Here is an 18,508-nt window from a genome sequence, read left to right as displayed (position 1 = left end):
TTAAGCTATAAATGCTGTATAAAAAAGAGCCATACATTTAACGTAGGTTCATGAATAAATTTAAGAGAGGGCAATTGCACTTTAAACTTTTATTGCTGCAAAACCCAGTATATTTGGTGTTCTCTGATCATTTGAGGGTTTTATAGCAGGATTGAAACTTCAAACCTTGAACTAGGGGGAGACAATGCCTATATTAAACCTTTAGTAGAATTTCATTGCTGAATTGCTGATAGAACAGAGAGGCTCTATGGATTGGTGGGGTTCCCTCCCCCCTCTTTTTTTTTTAATGTGAGAGATGTTTAAACCAGTCAAAAGGAAAACTCAATAAATAATTTTCTGGCATGGGGCCAGATCTCCTAGTTCATGCCCTTTGATTATTTTCTTTAGTTGATATCTTGTCTTCTCTGGAATAATCTATTAATTTTTTATGGCAGGAGAAACAGCCCTCCATAGGGCTTGCATAAATAACCAAGTGGAGAAATTGATTCTTCTTCTCTCTATGCCAGGAATAGACATCAATGTTAAAGGTAAGTTCTAAATCTTTGTTGTCTAATTCAATGTCTTAATATTTGTGATATTAAATAGTTTAATTTCAACATTAAGAAAAATCATTTAAGTATATTTACCTAACATATCTTTAAAGTATTGCTAGTAGCAAAACCAAGAAATTCATCACATATTGATGTATAATAGTGCACAACCATTTTTTGACATCTATATTTTGATCAGATCCCAACATCAATATTTTAAAATAGTTTTTAATTTATTTTTTACAATTAGAAATATGATTACACCCTAGGCATTTTTATCAAAGAGTTCTATTTGTATATGAGGCACTTAGAAGTCACACTGAGAAGGGAAGTAGAATATCAATACTTCACTACCAAAAGTCCTACTTTTGCCGTTTTAAAATTTGCCTTGATTTCTAATTTAGACAATGCTGGCTGGACGCCTTTGCATGAAGCCTGTAACTATGGCAACACAGTATGTGTCCAGGAAATTTTGCAACGTTGTCCAGAGGTAGATCTGCTCACTCAAGTGGACGGGGTGACTCCTTTGCATGATGCACTGTCAAACGGACATGTAGAAATTGGCAAGCTGCTACTCCAGCATGGGGGTGAGTGCATTTATGCTAAACGGGTTATGATAAATTATCCAGTTTTTTGATGAATCCCTCAGAGGTAGAAAGTATTTTATATTTTAAGCTCTATAAGGAACGATGCCTTTATTACATTTTAATGGAAAAGTAAAGATGAAAAGTCTGCTAGAATGTAAGCACCTTTTATTTACTGAGGATAAAAACCTTTTCATAAAATGTATTTATTTACTGTATTATTAAGCCTTTTTACCTTTGTTACGAGAGTGTATTTTGAATTGAGTGTGTTGGTTTTTACTATTAATCCTTTTACTTAAAGTGTGTAATGGATGTAAATGTTCAATTGTGAGTACTTGGGTTTTTCATTCTTGTTTCATTTCCTATATATAACTGCTAACGATTATTCTTTTCTTTAATGAGTCTTTTCTTTATAGACTACAAAAAAGACATCCTAGAATAATATCTTTTCTTCATTCACATTTTGTAGTCAATTAATAAGTTAAGTAGGAGGACTTCCAAATGATAATAACTGTTGTGCAGAGGGTATGTGATGGAAGTAACTTGAGCTTAATATTCATCTACTGCTTTTTCTGCTGATTTCTTATCTGATCTCTGCTTTCAGAACCCTTTTTTCCACCCCCTAACTCAGTGATATTCTTCTTATATCTGAACTGAATAATATAAATTTTATATCAAAGTGTTCAAAACTAATTTGCGTTTTAAAAGGAAAAATAAAGGAAAAGTGATGACTAGCTTATAATACACAAAGATTTGTATAAATTTCCTATTACTTTTATTTGTACTAAAAATACTGTTGTACTATTTATCCAGTCATTAAAGCTATTTGATTCTGCATGAAAATAAACAGCATATTTCCTTTAGCTATCTCTTTACTATATATCTATATCTATCTGTCATCTATCTGAGGAAGGCTCTATATCATGGTAGTTTAACATGTTTGGTTATTTATAGTCTTCTCCTGCCCCCTAAAGGCCTTAGTGTGTCTGTTTTACTTATACCATTTCATAATCGATGTATTTTTCAGTTCTTATACTTTTTTTAGTATTATATGTTTACAAAACCATACTGTTATATCTCCTAAGTGTTTTAGTTTTCTACTTAACTATGTATGTGACATTCCAAGCCAATATTTGGCTTTGCTTCAATTGGTCTAAGTGATGTAAAAGCCATTATTGTATTAAGGTATTAAGTCCAACTTTTCAGAAGAAGAAGGCATTATAGTAACCAATGTGAATTGTTTTAGGACCTCTAGTGAAGAATAGTAAACTGATGAGTTCTTTGTCCCAAGAGAGGAAATCTACTTGTATTTGCATTTATCAAGGTCCTTCAGCAATCATAGACTTCTCTTTGCCTTAGGTATAATCTGAGTTTGGACCTGTCAAATGGTTTGACACCATCATTGTAGAAACTATATTATCTCTTCATTGTGAGTCGCTCAGTATTGAGAGCAGTAATTTAAATTATGTTTCTAAAACCTTTGTTTACTTTTGGTATCTTGTGTTCATAATTTTGTTGTATTTTCTCTTTTAAACAGGAATAACTTGAAACATATTTTTTGAAATATCAACATAATGAAAATAGATCTAATTTTGATTTAGGATGTTTTCCGTAAATGATACATTAATCGTATGTCATTACTGGTTGATCTTTTACATTAAGTACATTTTATATCTAGGCCACTACATGTGTCTCATCAGATTCATCATTAAGAGTTTTAGCAGCTATGATCTGTAATCTCTGACAATAAGATCTGTGTTGTATGGTAGAATCTTCTGATTATGTCTGCTAGTACTCAAACTTTTATATCCCTTGTAACATTTTTATGGCAAAGTACATAAATAATATAGGACTTGACTGGCAGAGGTGCGAAGTACTCCTGTACTGTGTGACCAAATACTGAGTCATTGTTATTTTGCCCCTCTCATATCATCCTTAACTACCCAAGGGATAAACTGTATCTTCAAAACTTTCTTAGTAGATGGTTAGATGGGTGTAGCTAGCATAGATGGATGAAATCTGAGTTTTTCCCAGAGCAGTTAATATTTACTTTTTGTGAATCAGTTACCTATATTAAAAATTGAACATAAGCAAGGATAATGAAAAACGTGTTCTGTGTCTGGGCAAAGTTTTGCAGTCTGCACTGCTACCATTGCCTATTAGCAATGGAAGGGGTCAGTACTTTTTCCGCTTGGTGATATTATGAAATACCTTTAAGGCTCTTACACAGAATTTAAGATAAATGTATTTTTTTTAAATTTCCTCCAGGAACACTGATATTCTTATTTGAAGATGACAACTTATAAAGTTTTATCAAAGTTTTTTTTAAAATTTAAAACCATATATGTTATTTATTGAACTAAGGCATGTGCTTTTAGGCAAACCTGATTAGGCAATTGACTAGATTATCTTTTTCTAATGCACCTTTATTAGTCAGTTAGTATATAGAACCAGTTAATTATGTCAATATGAATTACTACAAAATATGACTGTAAACTGAGCCCTGGATGCTTTGGGGAAAAAAGGAGAGAGAAAATGGCTGTTACACTGCCAAAATAAGAATGTTTAACTCTTAACGTTTTGCATGTTCTTTTTCACAGGCCCAGTGCTTCTGCAGCAGAGGAACTCTAAGGGGGAATTGCCCTTGGATTATGTGGTATCATCTCAAGTCAAGGAAGAACTATTTGCTATCACAAAAATAGAAGATACAGTGGAGAACTTTCATGCACAAGCAGAGAAACATTTTTACCACCAGCAACTTGAATTTGGCTCATTTTTACTTAGTAGGATGTTGCTAAATTTTTGTTCAGTTTTTGGTTTGTCTTCAGAGCTCTTCTTAGCTTTCAGAGGATTAACTCATCTAAATGACCTGCTTATAGTTTGTCAGAATTATAAGGAAACCACTAGTGCTCGTACTGACTGGTTATTGGATCTTTATGCTAGAAATATAAAGACATTGCAGAAACTCCCAAATATTCTTAAGGAACTCCCTGAGAATTTAAAAGCGTGTCCTGGAGTACACACTGAGGCCTTATTGGTGACATTGGAAATGATGTGTCGGTCGGTCACTGAGTTTTCATGATGATAACAGAAAATATGGGTCAGCTTTCTAAACCTGCTCAGCTTGCTTTGTCATTTATTATGGACTTCATAGCTTATAAACAATAAATAATTTCATTTATTTATTGACAGAATTTGCAGCCTTGCTAAATCTTTAAAGCACTTAAAGAACTTATCCAAAGCTATAGTATAGGCTTCTTTTTCCAGTGTGTAGGATTTAACTCAAAAGTAAAAAATAGTTTTGTTTGATACACATTGCATTTATTAGTCTTTATTATTTTTTGTTCTAAAAGTATTATTTATTTATATTGTACATGTAAAATTTTTTAATTTAAATATTTTTTCAAATCAAAATGTAATGTCCTCTCTTCTAGGTGTTCTGGGTCTTAGCATCATGGCAAGAATATTCATGCAAATGTGCACCTATAAACATGTAGCTCCCTGTTTCTTCTCTGTAGGCTGTTGGAATAAAATACTCAGTTTTACGTGTTTCTAAAATAAACATTTCAAAATTCACAATAATATATTCTTTTGGTTTTTAAATTTAGTAAATGTGCTAATAGTTTGATCCCTTGATCTATTTTATTTTAGCAGTTCCTATAGAAAGTGTATTTCTACTCCATGTAACCACTATTCTGTAAGTGAAAACATTTTGCTTCATAATGTTTTATTAAGATTATAAATGGCAACAAAGTAAAGGATTTGAGATTATCTAAAATCTTAATGTACAGTATGTATTTACAGAGTAGTAACATTTCAATTTGCAGTTTTTCCTAATAGTAATTTGTAGTAAAACTAAAAGAAAGGATATGGATAATAATTACTTTTGAAACTGGAGTTGCTTTACTAGTGGGAATAAGTTACATTGTGATACAGCTGGAAAAGAAACATTAGAACTTCCATTTCGATTTTATGTAACTTAAGTGATGATCTCACAGCAATTAATCTGCTAAAGAAGCACACTTTAGTTTTATTTTGGAAGTAGATCTTTTAGCAGGATACAAATGCTGAGAGTCTTATTACTGGGTTTACAGTCTAAACTAAAAATTGCTACATTACTTTATAAAAGTCAAGTTTTTTTCCTACATTTTAAAATCAGTCATTTTTTACACATACTGTAAGAAGTATTAGTTGTTTCTAGCTAGCCTTCAAATGTGACATCATACAACTCTCTTTTGATGTTTATTGTTACTTGCCAAAATATCAGAGAAAACATGACTAAGGAACATTATAATGCTCATAGAGAGTAAAGTGCTTCCCCAGATGATGTGTAAGAACATTTTTATTCCAAAGAGTAGCCACTTTACGTCACTTGTGAAGGCATGTGGAGTAACATTTGCTTGGTAAACTAACAAAAACATAGACTTTGACATCAGACAGACATAGTTTCAAATCCTTGTGTAATTTCTTACTAACTGAATTACAAAGCAGGTTTCTTTCTAGCTTTGGTTTTCTTACCTGTCAAGTGGAAATAACACCAGGTATCTTGGTCATGATAGAATTAAGTTATTAGCCATTCACCTTATATGGCACTTAATAAATGTTACTTCCTTTTGCATTCTTAACTCTTTAGTTACAACGAATCATTTAGATAGTAATTTCTTAAGTTGCTAATAATTCTAAGTTAATGAGATAATTAACTGCTAAGAAAAAGTAGATAATTAACTGCTAAGAAAAAGTAGTTTTCTAAATTAAATGTTCGCAAGAAATATTCATTTAGTTGCAATTAGTATTAATAATTCATAACTGTTCTGTCTGCCAATTTCTACAAGCCATGCTGACATGAAATATTAAACACTCAAATGCCATTGAAGTCTCTACCTCAAGAAGGTGTCATTGCAGTTTGTACTTCTTCAGAAGTATAACTTGGCAAACAGATTACTGCTTTGTGGCCTAGTTAAAAATACCAATAAATATATATGAATTTAAACCTGCAATAAGAAACTTTATTTCCCATATTACTTATGTTTTATTTTAGAAAACATAATAACTGCCTCAAATTTATTTTAGATGTAGAGAAAGGGGAAATTTTAATAGATAAAATTCATAGACTTTCTGACCCCTGGCATTTTAGCTGTAGGCATCTCAAAGTTGCAGCCACTGAAGAGAAGCGAAGGCTGAGTAATGCTATTTATCATTGTACTCTGCCAGATTTCATATCATAGTTCAATGGAGTTGTTTTTTTAAAAAAAAAGAAAGAAAGGCCTATGAAAGCCCTTATTACAATAGAAAATAAAGCTTGGAAGGAGATTTCTGAGCTGTTAAGATTCAGCTTTCTCCATGCGTAATCCCCACAAATATTTGGAATATAAAAGATTTTAGAATGTTTCCTGGCAGCTTTTTAGGAAGGGTCTCTATGAAGTTTTCGAGCTTACTAGTTCTTAATTTCCCTACACATAATAAAGTGGTCCAAGTATATACAATTTTTGTCATTTCATTAAGTCCAAGATAACCAGAAAAACATATAAATTAAATGCTAAATTAATCAGTGTTTTGAATTCATCGTTTCTTGAACACCTATTATGTACCAGGTGGTATGCTTGACAGGGGCTGACTACAGTAAAAGAGGAAGAGCTTACGTTCTAGGAAGGTAAGTCTAGTTTTATTGTCTTCTGTATAGGCTGTTGAAGAAAATTAATTTCAGTTTGGGTGTTTCTTAAATTTACAGTAATAATTGGTGTTCTCGTTTCTTTTTAAATGTGAAGGGTTTGATAGTTTAATCATTTGATCAGTGTGACTAGCAATTTTAGAGTGAATAGAGTGTGGTGTGTGCTTTTGCAATCTTAGTGAACCCCAGTACTCATTCCTAGATAAACACAAATGCATTAATGCTAGGATCCTTTATATAAACACTAGGAAATGTTTGCCATTTTTGCTTATTCTGTTATAGGAAGTTAAATTAATACCTTCACAGGAGAAAATTTTTGATGGAATGTGCAATCCATATGCATTTACACACCTTTCCAGTTAAGTGATGAACTTGATGAGAGCCTGTCACTGTTGCCCCTTAATCAGTAGAAAGGGGTCATTTTTGAGTGACATGAGGCACTCTTTCCCTCAGGCGTTTATCACGTAGCTTCCACACCAGTCGCACCTCTTGCTGACGTGGAGCTTGCAAAATTCAGAATGATAATTGTTTTTATAACAAATGTGGATTGAGTTAGAAAGGTCAGTGATGGCATTTTTGGAATTACGCTGTGCCTGGTGATGTCAAAACTGAAGACATGGAATAGTTAACTATTTCTTATAAATCAAATTATGTTATCAAAAAATTCACCTTGTAGGTTAAGATGAATTATGGTAGGATGATGTACTTTGGTGGTTATTTGCTCTGATACAGAATCAGAGATTATTAGACTATAAGTTAATTAGAAAAGGTTGTGGTATTGTTTTTTTAGGTTTTAAGCATACATCTTTTAGAGTACTGCAAATTGCACTAAAAGAAGACCTTTTCAGAGGAAACGAACAAGATAGTTTTAACATTATTGTTAGACAGTCAAAAAAGTTTTCTCTCTTAAGTAAATGCTAATCTTTGAGAACATCCAAAATGTTATACTTTAATTCATGCTTCCCAGTTTATGAAAGTACCAAGCAACTTTCTTTCTTAGACACATGAATTTACGTGAATTGCTGGGGGCGGGGGGAACATTCTATTAAATTATTTTTAAAAGGACATTTTCCAATCACAAACCCAAGTGATTAGCTTTTTATCACAGAGGAATTTGATAATTAGTACTTTTGTGTTAATAAGCAAGATTACATTTTGTATTTATATTTGATGTACAAAATATTTTCTAATATTTTATGTATTTGAATTCATTACCATATGGTTTGGGTTTTGTTTGTTTTTTGGTGTAGGCATATAGTTCAAATACACTTACACTATATATTTTTGTAATCTTGAAATATAACCCTTAGCACTAGACACAAGTGATTGATTTTTTTTTTGTAATATTGTATTTGTACTGTTGAATATATATATTTTTTTTTCTTTTTTAGAACAAATATAGTGAATTATTCTGTTTTTAAACTACTTGCTGAATTAAGATCCAACAGTATTAAATCAACAGTGTAACCAGTGATTAGTTATATAAAAATAATATTCCTAATAAGATAAGTATATAATGTTATTTTTATATATTTAATTTGTAATATGTAATATTACCCTTAACATAGACCAAAAAAATTAAGTTCCTTATTCAAGCATCTATAAAGAGCTGTCTCCAGTTAAAGGTGAAACATTTTCTCCAAATTTTTGTCTTTTTACTGTGGTCCCCAAATCTTTTCAGACAGTTGAACCCAGATTTGGTAAATCTAATCCTCTTCCTTTCAAAAGTATCTAAATTAGATCAAGTGAACATTAATGCATAATGGGTGTTAAACATTAATAGAGAATGACTATGTTGGAATGTATGATTTATTTCTACCAAAGAGTGGAATTTTTTAAAAATGTGCTTAGCACTTCCAGCAGGTAAATTGCACTGAACTGAAAGTCTGGAATCCAGCTTTGAATTTACACATATTATACTATCATTTATCTTAATAAGAGATGAACTAAAATTTCCAATGATTTTCCATTCTTCTGTCCTCAGAGGAAATAGTCTTGTTGAAAAAATCATTAATCTTAAAGTGGTGACAGATAAAAAGAATTTAGTTTGTTGTCAGTACTTCTCAACTTAAAGGTTAGGTCAGCCATGGTTTATGTCATGACACTGATAAATTTTTCTAATGACCAGAATGGTTTGATTTGTAATAGCTTTTTGTTTTGGTTTTAAGGAATATATATCTTGGTTATCTGACTTCATCCTAAAGATGCATTTTTTTCTACTTTGCATTGTTTCTATTTTATAACAGAGACAAAATTATAGAGCAGTAAGTAATATGTGGTGTTAAAATATGCATTTTAAAGAGCTTTCCATGAAAACTTAAAAGCAGAATTGTAAAGATGAAAACTTGGCAAAGGGATGAGGGAAAATGGTTAGGAATCATTGTGGTTTAAAGAGGGTAAAGATTTCTAGATGCTGTTTAATATACTGAGGAGGTAGTGAAGGTATGAAATCAGAAAAAAGGCAGACAGATCTCCTCATCTCAGGAATAAACTGTCTTTGAAAATTTTGAACCATGTTCAGTAAACCAAGGGTCAAGATAAGTGTTTGGTGGAAGATTCTTTTAGTTAAAATTCACTCAAAATAAAGAATAAAAATACCAACTTTAATGGTATCATCAGAAATAGGCTATTTTGACTAGTGAGATTCAGTCCTTTCTTAAAAGTGATGCAAATCTAGATTTCTCATTTCTTGTTTTCCCATGATTTTAGTTCTTTTACTCTTTTTTTTCAAAATACTTTTAAGTTCATACTCAGTCATGTTATTGGAGGAAATAGACTTAAAGAGAGGTTGAAAGCCATTTATAAAAAGTGGTTGAACTTGTTCCCTTAATTCCTTTTTCCTGGATTAATTTTAGTCCTTTTTAAAAAATAGAAACTATTTAAATGTAATTAAAAATTATTTTATCTAAGTAAAATTACAGAGGGGAAAAGATTGTAAGCAAATCCATTGCTAATAGTGGTGTATTTCTGATAGAATTTTGAATATTTGTTTTTCACTTCTCCAAGTTTCTCTGCAACATGATTTATATTTGTGTATAACACCAGTAGCCAATTTATTTTTTAAAGTAATGCTCCTAATATAAATAAGAATCAGTTTTGAAATTTTTCTAAAGTTGTCTTATTTAAACTGGCATCTATTGGACTTTTTAAAATATAAAGTGCATTTTTAAAATATGCCATTTTTCTTCAAGGTAAGGATGTAATTAAGCCTAGTATCATCTAATGCAGATCTCAAATAATACTCTTGGACTATATGCCCTTCCTTTGAAAGTAAATCTGGCTTATTTTACTGATATGCTGCTTCTGTCTTCTGTTTAAGCCTCTTCAAAGCAGTGCCCTACCATATTGGGCGGGGTCATTACTGTTTAGTAGGATTCCTAAATTGCTAAAGTTTAAACTTCATGTAGACACCTTGTGGAGTCATGATACCATATCTTCACTATTAGCCTTTTCTGATTTTAGAAGCTTTCAGGGAACCTGAAGAATTTACTTGTTCTGATTTTTTTTTTTTCCAGATTCAACACCCCAAATCAGGGAGAAACTGTAAGATTAAATGATGACTACATTTATCAAAGGCTGTATCTTAAATTCCTTTAAAGGGAGTTCACCACTGTGTGATTAAATTGAGAATTGTTTTCTTTTATTATAATACACCTGGAAAAAATTCCCTTCTAAATATTACTATTTACAGCATTAATTCAGATGTAAGCAGTCAGTCGTCTACTGAGAGAATTCTGAGCAAAAGTGTCTTGCCACTGTTGTCCAGAGCATATTATTTTGCACCTCTTCTGTGAAGGTGAGGAAAATGGCTTCTTGTAAGTTACTGTTTTAAGTAGTACAATTCAAAATACAATATTTTAACAATTGTTTTATATAAATACATTGTATACCTACATCATAACTACAGTACACTGGTGAGTATCACATCACTGTGTCTTTTGGGGTAGATTTCTCGCTTGTCAGTGTTGTTGTCAGTCACTGAGAAATCCAAGTACATGTGTGTTCTTTGTATTAGCATCATAGTGCCAGAAGAATGGATGGTGTGTACCTGGTAACCCACCCTATAAGAGTTAGTATGCCTGATTCTTGGTTAAATTATCAAATGCTCGATGTTTCATGATATCCCCCCAAAAGTTTTTATCTATTATATCTGAAAATGCTTTTTTTCATCCCACAGGGAAATTTAAAAGGTAATGTTCAGCAACTTCAAAAAGACCGAATACTACATTGATCTGTTCTAAAACTACTTCTAAAAACATACATAGTATTTTACTTTTCTGGGTGGGTTACCATGTGCTTCAGAGACCTTCCTATGGTTTGCTAGGTCTCTGTGTTAGTGAAATCTGAACTTTGTAAGAGTTCCAGGACAAAGGGAAGGGGTAGGTATACCATTGTGTAAGGTTGCAGAGTTGATTAGTTCTTGACATCAATAAATTGTTTCCCATGGTTTCAATATGACAAGTTACACACAGATTTTGACTTGTAATTGTCATAATCAGTACTGTAGGAAAAATGTTTTGCGGAAATAATGTAGAGTTTAGTTTTAAGGTTTCCAGTATTCTGAGTAGCTTTATTAAAAGAACATCTCTGAACTTGGGACAGATCTTGGCATTTCCTTCCCCCTCACCTCTCTGCTGTTGTCCAGCTGTCTTTGTAATTACTCTTGACTGTTGTCTCAGATGTGTCTTCAGTCATAAAGAGACAATTAAAAGTGGTTGGGGCCAGGGGCGCACCTTTCTCTATGCAGTTAGCATTTCCTAACTTACCATCTGAACTCTGGCAAAATAAAATGCCTCATGTTGACTCGTGTCATTTTGAAGCTTGTCTTTGACCGAAATGGGGAACTAAGCCTATATTACCATCTTGCCTCACTAGTAGCAGTAATAACCTCACTCAGCCAGGTCTCCTCAGGTGCATTTATTTATTCCCGAGAAAATGAGAGGTGGTTTGTAGGTTCGCTCATTGACTCTCACGTTGGTCATTCCTTTTCTCTTTTGAAAGACCATTGAAGAATCTACAGCAGGGGAGAATTAACATTGCAATTTTATTTTTACTACAAACTGAAAAAACTTTGGCACAGCTACTTACCTATTTCTGTTTTTCTTAATACAAATAGAGCTTTCAGCTTAATCTAGTAACACCATTAATTGAGTAGAGCAGAAGAGCAGTGCCATTTCGTTACCTTTTTTAAAAATGGAGTCATATAATTTTTCAGTGACGTTTGGAGACACAACCATCATATACATTAAAAAAAAAAAAAAAAACCCTGTCTACAAAAATACTGCTTGTGCATGCAACAGAATACTTTTTTGGTTGTTACCAGTTCAGAATGCGAAGGAATAGCCCAATAAACTGACTCATTTGAAACCAATTTGAATTATTTGATTCATCTCCCCTGACCTTTTTTGGTTTTTGGTTCTTAACCCCAGATCCCTTTGGAAAAGCACAGATAGAAACATTAAATTCCAGCAAACCTTTCACAGTGTTGTTAGTTTCTATAGCATATGACCATTTTGGACATTTCATGGTTTTTATCTGCGTAGTATTCTTACATGATAAGAAATTTTCCTTGGTATTTCTTAAATCTCAGCGATTCAGCTGGAATAAGTCATGATGTGACTGCCACTGTACAAATGTAGAAACTGAGGCAGAAGAGGTAACAGTTTCACCAGAAAAAAAGGATGTTTTATATTTTTTTCTTTCAGTGAGTTACACCAGTCATCCTGGGAAGGAGAATTATAATCCAAAGGAATGACACTATTGTAAGTATTCTTTTCATTATTTTTTATGTGGTTTTAATTCATACTTGACCAAGCAATTAGAAAAGGCTGATTCTAGACACACTAATCAAACAAATGAATAGGCATCTGTACACAAATACACACACACACGCTTGACATTTAAAGCCCCAGAATTTAAGCATTAATTTAATAATAAACAGGCTTTTGCAAGAAGTATAATGGTGGCTCTCTTTACTTGCATTTCTGGAACAGCAACTGCCTTTTATATTTTGATTTGTTATTAATGCTGAGTACAAAACTCAAAAATAAACATTTAGATATATTTAACTAGTATATAAACTGAAATTAAAGCCTTTGAATAAGACCTGTTAATACAGAAGTAGAGACATTCAGCATTAGAGACATTTGGATATTGAGATCAAAATGGGAATATGGTCCCTGGATAAGAGAACTTACTACTAAATTTTTCTTCACTTTTAAATAACACGATAAAATTCTATAAAAGATACTTTCAGAAACATATCAATTAAAATTTGCTCTTACTATACTTTAACTCCAGATTTGATTTTAATATGCTATCATTGGTTTGACCATTGCCTATGACAGGGCAAGTCGTATAGTTGGTACTCAATAAATATATCACAGAGCAAAGTCACTTAAAGAATCTTTCAATTCAGATTATCCTAGTGTCTAGAATGATTCAAAATTAATTGGAATCCTGACAGCACCTATCAATTTGAGTCTGTGGAACAGTACCAAAATAAACAAGAAGTACCATGTTCTTTTTATAAATGGAAAATGTTTTAAATATGCATTTCTTATAAATTACCACAATTAGTGGCAATAATAGTAGTTTGGATAATGAATGACCTTCAGTGAATTTACTCACTAAAGGATATTGAGGAATGTATTTCATAGTTCATATGACTACTGTATATAGCAGTCCAAATAGGTGTTAGAGTGACATCCAGTCTCTTAAGATATCTTAAAATATTTATGTGTTTACAAACCTCTCAAAAACAAATCAAGTTAAGCAGCTTTCAAAAGGCAAAATCGTGCCTTCGTGAGAAGAAGAAAGAACTGGTTAAAGTTCTATTATTCACAGTCTCTTGTTTTCAGTCTGTGAGTGCAGTAGTTTGTAAAAGCAATGAAGCTTCCCCTGAATATCACTTTCATGCCTCAAGATAGTTCTTACTTCTCTAGGAGTGTCACTGGATACTCACCCCTGCAAGGTGCTGCGTTTTATACAGCACGCAAGGTTTCAGGGAAAGCCTTTTTTCTTCCAAACCAAACCTGGGTTTCTTTAAGTATAATATTATTTATATGAGACCAAAAAAAAAGTACTGATTATTTTTAGAAAAGATTATTTTTTTATTTAATGCAGTGAATAGTCAACCTTACCATTGAACTAAACATCTGAAATTTGATAGCATGAAACAGAAATTAGTCATCTGTTAATGGTTGCTATCCACTAGGTACATCGGAGGTGTTAGAATATCAGGCTTGTAGACATTTGAGTAGACAATGTCAGCACAGAACACAAAGCTCACACAAAGTATAATCAAAAGTTATTTCAAACAAATTATTCCATCAGTAAACTTCCTGTAGCAACATCAGCTTCATGAAGTATTACGTCTGTCTTAAACGATGATGGTATGCGGATGTAAGCATGTCATTATAAACATGATGCGCTAAATAGAGCATATTGAGGTCAAAGCCTTTCTGTAGAAAGGGAATTTAATTGACATTCTTTCAAGCATAGTGTATAAACAGATCAAAATAGTTTTATCATAAGAAACAGTATTTAACAACATAGCTTTAAAATAAAAATACTTTAAAAATCAACTTTGATGAGATTAAATTTATTTTTAAAGAATCTTCCTATAGGGTGAAATATATATTTCTCGCTTCTGGCTTTTCTACATTTTTCCAGCATGACCCCCACCTTCACCCTATCCCAGTCCATTGTTAATAAAGTAGTGCAAAACACTGCAGCAATTTCAACCAAGCTTAGTCCCCTACCAAGTCAGGGAAGTAAGACATTCTCACCAGATTCTCTCTCTCTAGAGGTATACTCCCTTGATATACCAGGAAGTTAGGTACAAAAACTACATGAGAGTCGGGAATGCAATTTTTAAGTATAGATTCTATGGTAAGTAGTGAAACATTTTCAAAGGCAAACCCCCTCCCCATAAGCAGTTTATTTTACAAAATAGGTTTTCATGCATTCATATTTTCAAGAATGATTTTTTTTTTCTATAAATGAATGTAATGAAACACGGGCATATCACTTAGCACACTGCATTCTCCTCTATGTTAAAATTCACACTAATAACAAAAATCATAATATGCATATTAAAGCAGTTCAGTAACCTAATAAGAAAGTAGATACATTTTTTTTCTGTGAGAACACTTGAGTATTAAATATTTTTAGATGCACAGAGGCATAATCTGACACCAAAAGCAATGTGGATTTAATTTGCTAGATTTTTGACAACTGAACTGGGTTGCTAATTTGGCACAAATTAATAGTGATTGGTATAAAAATCCTTATAGGCAATCATCATTTATAAACCTGGCAGTATTTTTTGTGTAGTCCTGTAGAGATTTTAAGGTTTTAGATGGAATGATAGAAGATTCGGAAATTTTCTTTGTAGGATTTCAGTGTGTGGAAGATTCTCTTGAGGAGGTGAATATACCTTCACTCATTAGCTTAAAGTCAGCCTAGTCATATCTAAATAATTTGCACAGGAATGAATATCAGGATCCGAATCTATGTTAAGTTGTAATGCATCTGTTCCATTATTTAGGTTCTGGGATCCCTCCTCCCTTTTGAAATGTATAAAACATAGAAAACCGTAATGGATTACTTTTTAGATAAAAAATAGTCACATTAAAAAAAAACTTTAAAATCAAATTGACATTTACATTTTATGTAGATTTAATCAGAGCACAGCTGAGCATTTAATATTCTAGTTCTTACACTTGTAATTAGAGAAATGTGTATCTCCCAATGTTACCATTCTTAACATTTGTTGTTCCAATGTGTTATATTATTATCCACAGCTAACAAGGCTTTCACGCAGCAATAGCTAAACCTTTATCAAATTGATTCCGTACAATGGAAGTATATTTTCAAAGACATATGCCTTTGTACACTATTTACAAATTCTCTCAATCATGGTAAAATGGCAAAATAAATAAAAAACAGAAAGAAAGGAAATGCAGCTCAGGCTGAAGGCTTTTCCTTTTATCTTCCCAAACAGATGCTGGTCTCCTCAGTGCTGGGAGCTGGCTAGCCAAGATTGTTTTTCTTCCTTTTACATGGGCTATGAGAAGGATCTGGTTTCAGTTCTTGGTATTGCACCTGTTTAAACAGAGTTCAGAGAAAGGCTGGTCAGGTGGCCACTTTCTGGCAAAGGAAGGAAAAGCAAAGGAATTGAGAGGAGACTATGCTTGGGGAAAAAGAAAGTGCTCGCTCTGGAAGCTGTATGCGATCTGCAGCTGGGATGCAGAAAACAATAGAATGATAGAGCAAAGAGTCAAGGGAAGTCTTGCCAGAATCTACATGAGAGCCCTGATGTGAACTTTGGTAACAGGCTGAGGTCTCTATTGCCTATACCCAAGTAACATTAAAAGCAGAACCATCTCCATCTATTTTGAAGGGCCGAATAATGGTTCTCTATAATTATTTATTGTGTGCTTGTTTAATATAAGCTTTATCTCCATCCAGCCCACTCTCATGTCTGATACCAAATCAAAAACGCAGCTGAAACAAAGGAAAAAGGTATTGCTGCAACCCAGCTTCAATAATTTGATAAAAACATTTCTCATTTTACTCTGAAAATATTTAATGATCAATGGGCATTAATTAACCTCCAAGGCTTTCAAAGGATTGAGATATGCCCCGGTTCTCAAAAATCAGTTACTCTTTCCCCCTTCACTGATCTCTAAAACAGACATCTTTAAAACTCACTTAATTCATGCAATTTATTTAAGGAAGTGTTTTTCTCAGTATCTGCTGGCACACTTTGCTTTCACCGTCTAATATTCCTAATTCCTCCTTCAGGTGATGGTGACTTCCCTTCACAAACTCCAGCTGAACCTTGGGGGAGGATTGTCCCCCTGACACCCTGGTAGGTTCTCTATGCAATGCCCTCTCATTCCCCAATCTTCTCTGTAAGTTCTTCTTGGATAACACCCCAAACTGGGCTAATTCCTGAATGGCAGAATCTTCTACAGGCCTTATTAGCTTTACTTAGCTCTTCTAAAACCCTCAAAATTAAATGGATATAAAAGTTAAAACCTAATGCCACACTTAGATTAAAATGATACAGGCATACCTTAGAGATATTGCATGTTTGTTTCCAGGCCACTGCAGTGAAGCAAATATTGCAAGTCACATGAATATTTTGGTTTCCCAGTGCATATGAAAGTTCTGTTTATGGTATACTGAAGTCTATTAAGTGTGCAATAGCATTATATCTAAAACAGTAATACCTTAATTTAAAAGTGCTTTATTGCTAAAAAATGCTAAACATCATCTGAGCCTTCAGCAAGTATTAATCTTTTTAAAATAGTAACATGAATGATCAATGATCATAGGCCACCATAACAAATATAATAATAATGAAAAAGTTCAGAATGTTTCAAGAATTACCAAAATGTGACCCAGAGTGAGCAAATGCTGTTGGAAAAATTGTTCCAATAGACTTGCTCAGTGCGGGGTTGCCACAAACCTTCAACGTGTAAAGAAAAAAAAAAAGAAAAGAAATATCAGTGAAGCACGATAAAATGAGCTATGCCTGTAGTTATAATAATGAAACCTACATACCACTTGCACATCTGAAGGGACTCTGGAAAGGAAGTCAAGTAGTTCATTATTATCAATTGCATATGGACTCCGCAGCTTTTTTGTAAATTTATTGATGCCTGAAAAAGTGACAGATCAAACATTATTGAAATCTATAAAGTCTGGAGTTCAAATACACATTTCTGGCAAAAGTGTTGTGGTGATTTAAAGATCCAGATTAAGCTGCCTTTATTTCAGCCTTGACTGAACCAGTAAACCCAGTTTGTTTCCCTTCCTTCCTCCCTCCCTCCCTCCCTCCCTCTTTCCCTCCTTTCCACCTTCCCAACTCCATGGCTGCTCTGTTTTTCTCTTTGTACTTCAGTGGCTTCTTCCCAGCAGGAAAGGCTTTCTATTTGGGAAACAAAAGGCACCTGGCCTATCTTGCCTTTCCCCTCAGTGTTACAGCACTTTGAAGCTTTGCTTTAATGTTTCAACTATGATGAAACTTGTCTCCCTACATTATGGATTGGGATTGTTTTTAAGGCAAGAAATCTGACTTACTGGTTCCCCCGTTTCAAAAGATACGCTTTTTTTTTTTTTTCAGTGGTGGGGAGGTGTTGTTATTATGCAAACTAACCTGGGTTTTTGTTTTTTCTGTTTTAATTTCAAAATGACCTGGAATTTGGAAGGGTTTACCACCAGCTTTAAAAAACTAAAAAGCTTTGAAGATGGCGACATATAAGGATCCCAAACACATCTCTTCCCACCAACATGCTGGATCTACAGCTACATATGGAGCAGCTACCTCTGAAAATAACCTAAAAATTGGCTGAGTGAGTCTACACACTGGCCATCGTGAGAAGGCCCACATCGAAGCATGTAGGAGAGGCAGGGACACAACCACACCATAAACCCCACCCCTAGCCTGAGAACCCACAATCAGGAGGGACTTCTCTCTGAGCAGTGAGGGTTTGAACCCCAAATCAGGCTTCCCCAACTTTTAAGAATTGCACCTGGAGAGATGAGCCCCCAAAACATCAAGATTTTTTTCTTTTTCTAGTTTTGAGAAATAATTGACATACAAGTTTAAGGTATACAGCATGATGGTTTGATGTACACATATAGTGAAATGATTACCACAGTAGGTTTAGCTAATATCCATCATCTCGTATAGACAAAAGAAAAATTTTTTT

The 18,508-nt window shown here is 33.2% G+C and overlaps 2 protein-coding genes across 11 annotated transcripts in view; one reads left to right on the top strand and one right to left on the bottom strand.

Moving 5' to 3' along the window:
* SLF1 (SMC5-SMC6 complex localization factor 1) overlaps window positions 1–4,691 on the top strand; it is a 58,171-nt gene extending 53,480 nt beyond the window's left edge. Inside the window, exons 19-21 of the mRNA XM_032629159.1 lie at window positions 435–527; window positions 935–1,117; window positions 3,715–4,691. Of these exons, the coding sequence (XP_032485050.1) occupies window positions 435–527; window positions 935–1,117; window positions 3,715–4,196 (758 nt within the window). The 3' untranslated portion in view covers window positions 4,197–4,691. The remainder of the gene's footprint in view (window positions 1–434; window positions 528–934; window positions 1,118–3,714) is intronic.
* Window positions 4,692–13,310: 8,619 nt separating this feature from the next.
* MCTP1 (multiple C2 and transmembrane domain containing 1) overlaps window positions 13,311–18,508 on the bottom strand; it is a 360,390-nt gene continuing 355,192 nt past the window's right edge. For 9 of the 10 annotated variants that reach the window (XM_032626358.1, XM_032626364.1, XM_032626362.1 and 6 more), the window contains 2 exons: window positions 17,358–17,455; window positions 13,311–15,890 (listed from right to left, as the gene is read on the bottom strand). In XM_032626358.1, coding sequence (XP_032482249.1) covers window positions 15,819–15,890; window positions 17,358–17,455 — 170 coding nt within the window. In that variant the 3' untranslated portion in view covers window positions 13,311–15,818. The remainder of the gene's footprint in view (window positions 15,891–17,357; window positions 17,456–18,508) is intronic. The other variant, XR_004349160.1, reaches the window with a different exon arrangement.

This window comes from Phocoena sinus, chromosome 3, assembly GCF_008692025.1.
Source record: "Phocoena sinus isolate mPhoSin1 chromosome 3, mPhoSin1.pri, whole genome shotgun sequence".
Lineage (NCBI taxonomy): Eukaryota > Metazoa > Chordata > Mammalia > Artiodactyla > Phocoenidae > Phocoena > Phocoena sinus.
This window is presented reverse-complemented; position numbering and strand designations above follow the sequence as displayed.